Below are 12,425 nucleotides of genomic sequence, written 5' to 3'. Positions count from 1 at the left end.
TTACATTTGTAATAAAGTTAATAAAGTTGTTTAATTCCTAATCACATTGCTCGTATGGACGACATCAGTCCTGGAGGAGGAATCCAATACAGCAGCAAAACCCACAGGTAGAAGCCACCAATGAAATGACCAAAAAACTGTAAGGAAAAGAGTGGGAAATAATAAAGATGACAATAAAAATACAGTTAAGGGGGACTGTGTCAAGAAAATCACATGATAGTAAATACTTTATAAAAACAGATACATCTCGCCTGCTCAATGTCATAAAGTAGAGACCTCGTCCTAGGTGGGTACTTGTTATTTTGATTTGTTTTATGTTTTATACAGTATATGTTATTGTGTTGATGTTATTTGCTTTTATAACTGAATTATTTCACTGTATAGTTGTAATTATGGCTCATGTTTTAATTCCGGTTGCTCCTTCTGTTAATGTGGGAGCCTCAATGGTAGTTTATCCCCCATCATTTAGTCTCCTGGGTGACAGTCCCAGTGTGACATTGTGATTTCTTCCGAGCTGAGCTGATTTCTAAAATGGTGACAATGCACAAGGTTTGTTTTCAAGAATATATTTGAGATATACTAAATTAATTAAAATGTATTCATTTTAATGAATTTAGTAGCTCTAACTTCAACTGAATGTAAATCTTTAAAATAAAGGATTATGTTTTAAATACGATATAAGGCGAAAAATGAAGGTGAAAAGGTGAGGTATTGCTACAATATATCGCTTTTATTTAGATCTTTATCATTTTCTTTATACGCTGCATCCAAAAAGGCCTGTTGGATACTTCTTTGGTCCATAGGGGGCAGCAGCGCGGCTGGTGCGACTCACACAATCAGACGAAGAAGATAATATGTAAACTACAAACTCTCCGGACTAAACAAGGTAAATATCCGAGTTCCAACTTTATCAGGATCTAACGGATCTTGTGCAAAATAATCATTTTCTGCAACAACTTCTATGATTTTCGATAAATAACATCGCATCAGCGTTTCAGCCGGGGTTCGAGATGCTGTTTATTAAAAAAAAGAAAAAGAGGTGTTTTAGTTCATCAAGGTGGTTGACAGAAACATTGCATATTCGGGGAAAAATGATTGTTTTTCGAAGTTTTACGAGAGAGTTTTGAATAAGGTAACGTTTTAAAACTGCCTGACCCGCTGGTCTCTTCCATCCCGAAACCCAAGTTTCAAAGTCGTTCGTGAAACTTGTGTAAGTTATTGAGTTCCAAAAGAAATTCAGCCCATATAATTTGATATGAAGGAATGATTCATGAGTACGATCATACGAGTCTTGACTCTTAAATTCTGTAAATTTTCCCCGTTGTGGGACAAATAAAGGAATCTGAATGTGAAATCCCTGGACAGTCCCGCAGCACGTGTGAGGGTCCTTGTGTTATAAGGACAGGGGACAGGACTGGCAACAGGACAGAGGACAGGACAGGACAGAAGACAGGGGACAGGACAGAGGACAGGACAGAAGACAGGGGACAGGACAGAGGACAGGCAACAGGACAGAGGACAGGGGACAGGACTGGCAACAGGACAGCACCTCTATTTCTAAAACTTCAGCTGTGAGACTAGCTGGATTAAAGAAGCAGCGGAGGGTGAAGAAAATAATTTTGCATTCAAACAACATCAAGACTGTTAGAAATGATGAACAGTAAATGAAGTGGAAATAATTTAAATAAAAAACTGGTCAGGGGTGTCAGTGAGCAGAAAAAGCTTCTCTTGACATTCGCAGGACACCAAAAACCCAAAGTGATGTGATGTTCTGCTGCAGTGATTATGGAGGAGCTGGAGATGACCACAGAAGCCTTCCAAAAGTGGATCAGAGTGAACCTGAAGCACCAGGTCTTCATGGAAGTGGAAGAGAAATTCAAACTGTTGCAGTCTCTTTTGGACAGGAGGGAGAAACTGTCTGCTCACCTGCTGCAGCTCTGCAGGTCAGTGTTTCTCTGTGCCGTTAATTCTGGGGTTGTAAATTTGATTTGAGCCACCATTTAATCCACCTTTTGGATTCTTGTAAGTGTTGTAAGAGGAAAACCCGTCTGTTTAAAACCATAAAGGTGCTTGGTTTCGCCTGAAAAGTAACTTCTCCCACTGAGAAGAGTTCAGCCCGTCTATTTCTAATGATGCAGCTGTTAGATATTGGATTACCGGTACTTTGAGAGACTTGATTCCTTTTCTTGATGTAACGGTAAAGGGTCATCTGTTTCCTCCGAGTCCTCCTGCACTTGGAGCATGGAGGTCCCCATGTGCTCCAGTCCGCTCCCTCTGGGTCTGTCCTGACCAAGGTGCTGGTCTTGTTCCCAAATCACATTCCCTGATTTAAGTTCTGGAGTTCTAACATCAAGCCAGCAGGTTTGAGGCACCTGTGAGATGGTCTGGGGGTGTGTGCACGTGGCCCGAGTGCACCAACGCGCTCTTGGCTTGGCTGCCAGTCGGGACTCTGGGGGTTATTGGGGCCGTCTCCAATGGCAACATGCTGAAATCAGTTCAGCTTCTCGATGCGCTCGAGGCCCCGAGGTCGAAGCACCCATCAGCGTGTTGTTGACGGGTCTGGCTCTGGTTCTGCTCTGGTCCTGTTCAAATTTTCATTTTTGCAGGTCTGTTGCACGATGCGAAGCTCTTGTGAAGAAACAGTACTCTTTTCTGGGCTGGGAATACACAGAACCGGATTCTGGTGATGATCAGAACGCAACAGGTGGTGAGGTCTCGTCCATTAAAGAGAAACCACACGCAGGTGTGCTGCCACATGGCTGGGAGCATACAGGCGGAAAGGTCACGCCTGACAGGCAGCCGGTGGTTCTCCTGACCCGACTTCCTCCCTGTGAACTCAGCTCTTTATCCCTGCCGGCATCACAGATCCCCGGCAGGGGGCACGAGTCCTCTAAGACTTCAGATGAGGACGAACCGCAGGAAACGGACGACTCGGATGTTTCTGTCTCAAGTTTTATCACTTTGCATAAGAGGAGAAAACGGGAGCAAAAGGATGAGAAACTGGACACGAGCCCTTCGACAGGTTCTGAAGGCACTGGAGCCGTAGGATCTGTCCAGAACAAAGCAGGTATCAAACACAAGGAGAGGAAGATGATGGAAGTAACCACACGACCAGCCAGCAACAAAGGTACCGTTCTCACATCTGAAAAGGGAACCCCCCTTTTCCAGAACCTTGTGCTCATTTATTAGTGAGGTCCTCCTCAGGTCCTTTGAAACCAGCTTTTTTGATCACAGTTTCAAATCCGTCTGTTTAAAAACCAATATCCACTGTGTGCACGTCATTAGTAAAGTTCAGGAGTGAAGCGTGTCGCAGGGCTGCAGGGCAGATCTGCGTGGGCACGAGTGTCGTAGCCAGGAGTCGGGACGCCGGCTGGCAGCAGGGCAAAGTCCTGAAAACAGTAACAAATGGTAAGAAACACTTTTAAACTCAGCAGTACATCACATAATACTGGTAAAGACCATTGAAATGGAGAGTTCTGGACATTTTAATATTTCTATCAATTAGACTGTGTAACATCAGATACATTTGACTCATTTTGCTACTGTAGAATTGATATATGAATATATTAGGAGATTATACATGATTTCAATGAAATCAACAGTTACAAGAAGGTTCTATTGTATTCAAATGTCAGAGGAGAGGATCCTGTTGGGACTTGTGATTGAAATCTAATCGTAAATTTAAATGACATTGTTCAAAAAAGGTTTCTGAGATTGGGATTTTTGTACTTTCTCTTGCAGAAGATGGAAGCGTCAAGTACAAAATTGGGTTTGCAAATAAGAGCCGGAGTTTAGTCTCTGGTCACCACGTGGCGTTTGAGCGGAGACCCAGGCTGAGTCAGCTGAAGGTCGGCACGCGTGTGGTGATGGAGCGCCGAGACGCAACCCCCCAATATTCCACGGGAATTTTGGCTGAGCTTCCCAGCTGGAAAAACCGGATGAGGTCTGTGCCTAAAGCAGAGACTCGTAAAGATGCGGACTGCGTTTGCCTAAAATTCTCCCGTCGTCATGACGCCATATGTGCTTCATTTTCAGGTTCCTGGTTTTTCTTGACGATCACACGCCGCATTATGTGGCCTTACCGCTGCTTCACCTGGTGTGTGACCAACGTAAGTGAGGTGGTCTCCACCCACACGCACCAGAGGACCTCAGCTGGCTTCTCCTCACCACAGACTTCATTCTTTTCCTTAAAAAAATGAAAGAATTTTTTGTCTTTTCCCTTCGACAGTGGCAAACCCCCTGGAGGAAATAGCAAACGAGCAGCACAGACGTTTCATGATGGAGTATATAAGGGAATGGCCTTTTCTGCCTCATATTGCCTACATGGTTGGAGAGACAATTAATGCTGAGCTTAGTGGAGCCCAGCAGGAATGTGTGGTGGAGGTGGTTGACTGCAGCTTAATACAGGTCCTGTTTCTGGTCAGTACCTGCAGCCACGACACATTAATCCAGATATTTCAAGCACATCTGTGGTGTTTTGCTTACATTTCTCATTTAGATTGACCGTTGCTTGGCTGTCGTTATTTATAGAAGGATCAACAGAAGGACTGGATTTACTGTGGGTCCACACGCTTAGAAGACATGATGAAGTTGAGGAGTATTTGCTGAAGAAGAGAAATGCATTCTTCATGCACTGCAGTTGAAGGTAAAATCATTTTAACCACACAAAGTTATGCAGTGGTTCTGTGGATCCTGCTGTTTAATCATATTCAGTACATTTCAGCCGTTCATCTCTATTTCTTTGTCATTTTGCAGAACCATCCAAACCGGCCCAGTAAGAGGATCCTTAGAAACTGGCACGGCTGAACCAGGAGCCCTGGTCTCCTTCATCCAAATGGGCTATTTCTGGTTTTAACTGGTCAAGATGTCATAAATAAATATCACCTTACAGTCATGTTACAATTGCTTTAAAAGTCCCTTCATAAAAACTGCAGATTGTTTCACTTTAGATATATTTTCATGTTAAATAAAGTAGCCAGCAAAAAACCCATTTGTCTTTATTCCACGTTTAATTTTAAGCACAGTTTATGCACATTCAACGCAGTCGCTTTAGCTCCAAGTCAGTAAAGAAAACATGCAAGGAATGACAAGTTTTGCGCTGAGAAATGGCAGAATCAAGATGGAAAATCGCTGCAACACTTGGCAAAGTTGGATTCCAAGTGGACAAAGATGCGCGTTAATAAGCGCAGCCGCTGCTCGGGTTCTGGCTCTAACCGTGGAGGGCAGAAGCGGCACCGGCGGTGTGGGGCTGCGCAGACGTTTTATTTTTGACTGCTGCTGTTGGGTTTGAGCTCACCCGACGTGTGCATGTGTGCAAACAAGCCCGAATTAGAGTTTGGCGCAGGGAGGCGCCAGCGCCACCATTCTGAAGACCGAGCGAAGGAAGGACGGAAGGCGGCTCGCCTGCTAGTTTTAGAGCTACGAGCTAGCATTCACTACAACGGAAACCTGGAACGCAAATACGGATTTCTTGTGGGACAGGCGTACGGGTCTCGCTGCTAAAACGGTAAATCTATGCTTGGAGCCTATCCCCGTGGTAAAGTAAGCCGTGCTTGGAGCTGGCGCTTGTTATGGCTTGTTTGGAGAGCGGCTGCTCGGTTAGCCGCGGGACGCTAAGCTAAGATGGCGGCGAAATTATTTACATTAGCCGTTGCTGCTAGCGGAGCGTTCGGACAAGTTGCTCGGGGGGAAAATCGGCCAAGTTAACGTGGCGATGACGGGAGAGCAGGCAACTATTGCGTGACACTGCAGAAGGCTGCAATTCCCGTTGGAACCAAACGTTGTAGCGTCTTTGTCTGTGGAGCATCGTCTTAGTAAGCGAGGAAAAGAGCTACGCGGTTGGGAATACTACTGGAACACTATGGGAATACTACTGGAACTCTCCATCTTCATTTACGGAGTGCTTGGATGTGTTGTCTGATTATTCTCAGTGGTTGACAATAAAGCCAGCCACTGTGTGTGATGTTTACGAAGAAGGGCTGTTTTTTCCGGCAACCGCTGGTAGTAAATACGGATTAAAATAAAGAGAATCCTTTGGTCGCTATGATCTGTTCCAAACTCTCTCCAGCGCTTGTGAAACGCTCTTAAACGACCTGTTTCCCACTAACATTGACCAGTGTTTGGGTGGTTGACTCTTTTAGAATTGCACCAAACCACCCTGATGTAGTTTGGGGTTGTTAAACAGATCAAATCAAAGTGACCAACTTGCCTAATGATCCGTTTCAAATGTGTCTGTATCATTCTACTCACTCTTTGCTCCTTTCCTCCTCCTAATGTCTAACGACCGACTAGATGCCTCATAATCGACGGCACTCGTCTACAGACCGAGACAGTAGGAGCAGCTATCAAGACCGCTACAGAGACAGAGGACGAAGACACCGGCACCGGAGGTCGCCGACCTACTCCTCCAGTAGTGACAGGGACAGGAGGGGACGAGCTTACCGACAAGAAGGAAGCTATGCACGCTCGAGGAGGTGTGTGTGCACGGAGGCCTGGAACCAGGGGTTCATTCCTCATTTTGTCAACCAAATGCATAAACGCTGTTTATGAGGCTGAAGTGAAATGCCTTCCGTTGACCGTCTTGTGTTGCTCTGCAGCCGCAGCTACGGCAATCGCTCCGTGGAGCACCGGCCGTTTGACAGAAGATGCTGGGAGGGATACAGACGCTTGGATCACAGCCGGGATCGTGACCGGGAAAGAGAGCCCCACGGAGTGGCTGAAGGTTACTACCAACGCGACTTTTCTCCAGACTTGTACGACTACCGGCGAGGCCGCGAGAGGGATCGCGAGCGGGCTGAATCGTACCGGAGGAAAGGCAGCAGGCGTAAGCACAAAAGAAGGCGGCGTAGAACAAGGTCCTATAGCCCATCGTCCTCGGTGAGTACAGCCTGGCCTTGGATCGTGTCTTAACTCTCTTTTTCCTCTCCTCTCCCCCTTCTGCTCAGCCCTTTTTCTGTCCTTCTCTAACCGTTTTGTTCTTGCAGCTCTTAGCATCGGTAAGTAGTAAAATCTTTATGATTTTTTTTTTTGCTCGGTCAGGATGGGTTTTTTTTTGTTGTTGTTTTGGTTTAAATGGGCATTTCTAAAGTTAGCTTTTGCTTTTGGCAGAGCATTTTCATTTTTATCCAGATAATTTTCTCTCGTTAAATCTCAGCGATCTGCTTGCGTTCAGGACAGACCCGCCACAATGATTTTAAGTTTTTCCCCCACTAACTTCTAATCTAGTGCCTACGGGTTGACAAACCAGAGCATGTTGGTTTCTCACACTTTCTTTTCCTTTAGACGAGGCCTAAACGTGTGTCGTAGCATTTGTTCAGCCACTTAGAAACATCATACAATTAGACTGAAAAAGTGAAAATGTTCTTCCAAACCACATCAAACCTTTAGGTTTATCCACCAAGTGCTAATTTCTGTAATAATTCATTAGCATTTGACATGTTTTAGCTAAACTTGTATTGTGTGGGTCATGCATAATGTCAAACTAACGAAGCAAGGGTTGAAGTAGCTCTAGCATGTTTGATACACATGGCCCCAATTTGATTTTCCATAAATCAGTTAGCAACAGTTTTGTGTTTTATGATGCTACTGTTTGATTTGGATTGTTGCGTTGATGAATGGATATGCCGGTTGCTTCTGTGTTTGTAAGCAGCTGTGGTTTATAAGTAGAGGGGGGAGAGGAGCAGAGGACAACATGTGATCTTTGACTTGTTCCCTTGCACTATATCCCTATCGTTGTATATTTCCTTCACGTGGTGTCATGCGTGAAACGCTCCATGACCACCAAACCCACCTACAACCACAACTACTACCAACAACACCCTCCTCCTCCCTCCTCATCTACCTGTGCCGCCTGACAACATGGCTGCGGTTGCCCCTGAAAACCCCCTGTTTCCTCTGGTTGTCGTGACGTGCTGATGGCGATTTGGGTGTGAAAACAGCGGAGCAACAGCCGGACGAGGGCACTGAGTGTGAGGGACGACGAGGAAGGGCACCTGATCTGTCGGACTGGTGACGTCCTGCAAGAGAGATGTACTCACTGCCACTACTCTATCGTAACCCTTCTCCATATGAGTATTACTGCATAGAGCTTATACATGACATGGGAGTGCCTGGTGAGGATGATGATGATGATGCCGTGCTAGAATGCTCTTCGCTCTTGCTGATACAGCAGGGTGGATTGCAAGAACGTGGGCGATATTTAGAGGGGTGGTAGATCCTTCTGCCACTCGTGCTACGATTATTAAACTGTGAAACGTGTCTGTGTTTCACAGGTTTTTTTTGGATTTTCCTAAATACAAAACCCCAATTGTAGCTGTTTGTCTTCTTGTTGCATTTCAGATAAAGAATCAGTACCCCCCCACCCACCCCCCCCAAACACACACCCAAAATGGAATTCAAGATAACTTCTTTTATTTACACTATTTTTGGCTGTAATTATGTAGACCTCCATGACAAATGTAGACTTTTCCACACACATTCATATCAGGTGAGCTTAAATGTTCAGAAACAGTCCACACCCTGTTCTTGCACATCACCCCCATGCTCCTTTGGGCAGGAGGGTCACACCAGGAAGCCCCTGAATTGGTGATCAAAGAAAAGGACCATTTCACATTTGTTCCCTTATTTTCCTGAAGCGGGTCCTAGTCTTATGTTTGGAATTATCGTAGTTTAACGGCCAGTTTAAGTAGGCAGCCATTTGAAACGGGGACGGGCGCTCGGCTCGATCAGCCCGTCTTCACTTTTACAATATGAAGTTTTCCCTTAATTCCTCATTTCTAATGCCCCCGTTCTTTCTGTCCTTGCTCCCCCTCTCTTCCTTTTCTGTCTGGATTGTGTTGCAGATGAGATTGTTGGCACTTTGGGTGAAGGCACCTTTGGCAGAGTGATGGAGTGCATCGACCACCGCAGGTGTGTGTCCACACCCACTTAGATGGGTCACGTTTTTACATCGTGCTGAAACATCACTGCATCAATCGTTACAGAGTTTATTTCTGAAGCTTCTACCAAAGATCAGACAGGATTTAGTTGGTGCTCGTCCTTGAGATTTACAGGTGCATCACACCTTCCCCATCATCTCCTCATCCTGTTACGTCTTTAGGGGAGGAGTTCACGTTGCTCTGAAAATTATCAAGAACGTGGAGAAGTACAAGGAAGCGGCTCGTCTGGAGATCAACGTGCTGGAGAAGATCAATGAAAAGGATCCTGATAATAAATTGTGAGTTTCTAACAGTTTCTTTGTAATTTCCTTTAGTGTTGAATGATTTTCTTTGTGCTCTGGATCACAATCATCACGTTTATCTTCCAGCCACTGCGTGCAGATGTATGACTGGTTCGACTACCACGGACACATGTGCATCTCCTTCGAGCTCTTGGCTCTGAGCACCTTTGATTTTCTAAAAGAAAACAACTACCTGCCGTACTCGATCGTTCAAGTGCGGCACATGGCCTATCAACTGTGTCTTGCTGTGAAGTGTGAGTGTTTCAAATGGTTTCTAGTCATCAAACCCTTTAAATCACAAGGCAGCTTTACCCACACTGCTCAAAAAGTAAAGATCATCAGAGTAATTCCAGTCTGGGACACAGCACCGGGACATTGACCTGTCCCGTCGACTGAATAACCTCACCTGGGACAAGTGGGACGGGGGGGGGGGGTGTCACTAACTGAGAGCTGGCGGAGCCCCACATTATTTATCAGTATTTGATTTACTCTATTCTTGGAGCAGTCTGTGGTATATTGACATGTTATTTGAGCTAAAGGCTCAATAGGAGAGCAAAAAATAAAGAAACAATAGTTCTGTAAAATGCATTGATTGTCTAAACGGTCGTTTTTGTAATTGTTCTTTTTTAATAGTTCTCCATGACAATAAATTGACACACACAGACCTCAAACCTGAGAACATCCTCTTTGTCAATTCTGACTTCACGATGTCCTACAACGTAGAGAAGGTGAGACGTGGCCAAACAGAGACGATGAGAATCCCAGTCAGTCGACTTTTGCTAATCGTGTTTCTGTCGCTCAGAAGCGAGAAGAGCGAACGGTGAAGAATACGGGAGTCCGTGTGGTCGACTTTGGCAGTGCGACGTTTGACCACGAGCACCACAGCACCATCGTGTCCACGCGACATTACCGCGCTCCTGAGGTCATCCTAGGTAACGGTGGCGTTCGGCTGCTAACGTTTGCAGACGCCTTCTGGGCTTTCCTTCACTCTGCTCTTGTCCTTCAGAGCTGGGCTGGAGCCATCCCTGTGATGTGTGGAGCATCGGCTGCATCCTGTTTGAATATTATGTGGGATTTACTTTGTTCCAGGTAAAACCCGGATCAACCTGGGTCCTAATGACACTTAATTAAACTCACACGCGCGTTACTGTGATGGGATGTAAGTGATTCTGCCATTAGGCTGGGATAGCCCTCGAACGCTCCTCGCATCCATTTCTGCTCATTACCATTCTAATTATTCTCTGCTCGTTTCACTCTTAGACGCACGACAACAGGGAGCACTTGGCCATGATGGAAAGAATTCTGGGCCCGGTTCCGTCTAGGATGATCCGAAAGACGAGGTAAGACAGGAAATAACCGCGTGTGTTGAGACAGGCACGTTTAACGGGCTGTTCTGTCCAATAAAACGACCTTTGACTTCATATGTTAAAGGAAGCAGAAGTATTTCTATCGTGGCCGCCTGGACTGGGACGACAACTCTTCAGCGGGGAAATATGTCAGAGACAACTGTAAACCCTTACGGGTAAGAAAGGTCCACGGGACCGGCTGTGATGGCGCTGCCAAACCGAATTCTTCATTTCTTCCTTGTGTCTTTGGTGTTCTTATTTCAATCCTTTTCCCCGCCAGCGTTACTTGTTATCGGAGGCCGAGGAGCACCACCAGCTGTTTGACCTCATTGAAAGCATGCTGGAGTACGAGCCTTCCAAACGGCTGCTGCTGGCTGACGCCCTGAAACACCCGTTCTTTGAAAGAGTGGGCTTTGGCGAGGCAGCGAGCAGCAAAACCTGGGAGGCTAATCGAGACATCAGCCGGTGACACGCACAGCACCAAAGACTGAACTGCAGTCTTTCAGAAGGCGGCGCCAGTGAACTGTTAATAAACCGGGGCTTTGTCTTTTCTGTCATGTGTTATTGAAGCATGAAGACTTTATTTAATCTCTGCCGTATCCTCCTGCAGCCCCAGACAGCTGGGCCACACGCTCCGGACGGGACAAACCTGGAGTGGCCTCAGCCATCTATGCACCCGCTGTTTTCCATTCGACTTCAGAAGTAGCTTTCTCGGTTTCGTGCCTCCATTCGCCGTTTTCAAGCAACAAAAGTTTTCATCTTTTTAAAAAATGATACGCAGGCATTACAAAAAAAATCCCCCCCGGACAAGAAGTGTCTTCCAATTCTGAGGTCAAAGGAAAGAAAAAGGATCTTTTACACGAATAATTCTCCAAAAAAGGACAAATCATTTGAGGTGAATTTATTTCCGACTGAGAGGGTTCTTGAGTTTGATTTTGTCTGGTGTCCAATAGGAAAATCCCTTATTCAGAGTTCCAGTTCTTTGATGTGTTGGCCCTTCTCAGGAGGTGGTGATGGTGATTGACACTCCAGGCACTCTGCAGGGTCTCCTAGTGATGTATGTTTGTTACCTAATGCAGTGCTTTTGAGCTTTGCATATATATATATACACACATATATATGTGTGTGTGTATATATAATGGGGTGGGATGTTATGGGTGTCAGGATTATTGTAATATGTTGTTGGTGGCAGTTGTAGACGTTCTCATACCCTTTTTTTAACAACCCTAACACAAACTGCCTTCTGTGACCCCAAGTCTCTCCTGAGAGGGGTAAGCACAGCTCCTGGTGGGGCCAAGAGCCACACGGTCCTTGACATAAGTTGCAGTAGGTCATGTCTCCACCCCATGTGTAAATATTTTTTTTGTATGAAAATAAAGGATATGAAACTGTATATATGTATAATTATGTAGAATTAAATAAAGACCTCCTTGCCAAAGGCTCATGTTGGAATTGTTGCGCCTCTGGAGTTAAATGTCTTAAATTCTTCTTTCCCCCCCAGTCCATTAATCAACTCTGATGTTCCCACGTTAGATGCTAAAGGTTTGAAAAAGAAACTAGGTGATTTTACAAAAGCTACAAAAAGGAAATAATCCCACAACTTCTTTCTGTTTGGGCCCAAAAGTTCCAACAGGTCCAGTTGCTAATATCTGACCTCTTTGTTGTGGGACGGTGAATTCAGACGTGTCGGCCGTTGTTGGGTCACAAACTATTTTGGTAGTGAACAAAATTCAGTTTTTCCTGGTTAAAAATCAGTAGCGGAGGATAACTAGCAGGATTTTTGGCCATAATAAGTGAATAATTAAAGTACTTCTACATTATTGTATTAGCAATAGCAGCTAATAGCAAGTGAAAATGTTAAA

General features: G+C 45.2%; 2 protein-coding genes across 4 annotated transcripts; both read left to right on the top strand.

The window, feature by feature from the left end:
• The first annotated feature begins 801 nt into the window (after nt 1-801).
• Nucleotides 802-5,005, top strand: LOC130518795 (histone-lysine N-methyltransferase SETDB1-B-like). Its single transcript, XM_057021693.1, has 9 exons — nt 802-886; nt 1,781-1,943; nt 2,607-3,127; nt 3,286-3,408; nt 3,742-3,943; nt 4,036-4,109; nt 4,229-4,419; nt 4,531-4,645; nt 4,756-5,005. Exons 2-8 carry the CDS (start codon nt 1,786-1,788, stop codon nt 4,606-4,608), a joined length of 1,347 nt encoding a protein of 448 aa, XP_056877673.1. The 5' UTR covers nt 802-886; nt 1,781-1,785; the 3' UTR covers nt 4,609-4,645; nt 4,756-5,005.
• Nucleotides 5,006-5,195: 190 nt separating this feature from the next.
• clk2a (CDC-like kinase 2a) lies at nt 5,196-12,015 on the top strand. 3 transcript variants are annotated; one of them, XM_057021689.1, is made up of 13 exons: nt 5,196-5,506; nt 6,292-6,473; nt 6,597-6,876; nt 7,938-8,028; nt 8,841-8,907; nt 9,098-9,214; nt 9,305-9,471; nt 9,851-9,945; nt 10,023-10,149; nt 10,224-10,306; nt 10,478-10,557; nt 10,649-10,739; nt 10,844-12,015. In XM_057021689.1, the coding sequence occupies exons 2-13, from the start codon at nt 6,292-6,294 to the stop codon at nt 11,030-11,032; spliced, it is 1,569 nt and encodes a 522-aa protein (XP_056877669.1). In that variant the 5' UTR covers nt 5,196-5,506; the 3' UTR covers nt 11,033-12,015. The 3 variants fall into 3 exon arrangements, with proteins under 3 accessions (XP_056877669.1, XP_056877668.1, XP_056877670.1); XM_057021688.1 differs by having other exon boundaries at nt 5,199-5,506; nt 10,020-10,149; XM_057021690.1 differs by lacking the exons at nt 5,196-5,506; nt 6,292-6,473; nt 7,938-8,028 and having other exon boundaries at nt 6,601-6,876; nt 10,020-10,149.
• Nucleotides 12,016-12,425: the final 410 nt, after the last annotated feature.

This window comes from Takifugu flavidus, chromosome 21 (assembly GCF_003711565.1).
Source record: "Takifugu flavidus isolate HTHZ2018 chromosome 21, ASM371156v2, whole genome shotgun sequence".
In the NCBI taxonomy this organism is placed as follows: Eukaryota; Metazoa; Chordata; class Actinopteri; order Tetraodontiformes; family Tetraodontidae; genus Takifugu; species Takifugu flavidus.
This window is presented reverse-complemented; position numbering and strand designations above follow the sequence as displayed.

Excerpts from the sequence above, each read along its gene's own strand:
- clk2a (XM_057021688.1), top strand. The coding sequence starts at position 6,292 with ATGCCTCATAATCGACGGCACTCGTCTACAGACCGAGACAGTAGGAGC. Across the intron at positions 8,029-8,840 it reads TGACGTCCTGCAAGAGAGAT|ATGAGATTGTTGGCACTTTG; the intron begins GTACTCACTGCC and ends ATTGTGTTGCAG. Across the intron at positions 9,946-10,019 it reads TGTCCTACAACGTAGAGAAG|AAGCGAGAAGAGCGAACGGT; the intron begins GTGAGACGTGGC and ends TCTGTCGCTCAG.
- LOC130518795 (XM_057021693.1), top strand. The coding sequence starts at position 1,786 with ATGGAGGAGCTGGAGATGACCACAGAAGCCTTCCAAAAGTGGATCAGA. Across the intron at positions 3,944-4,035 it reads AGCTGGAAAAACCGGATGAG|GTTCCTGGTTTTTCTTGACG; the intron begins GTCTGTGCCTAA and ends CTTCATTTTCAG. Across the intron at positions 4,420-4,530 it reads TAATACAGGTCCTGTTTCTG|AAGGATCAACAGAAGGACTG; the intron begins GTCAGTACCTGC and ends CGTTATTTATAG.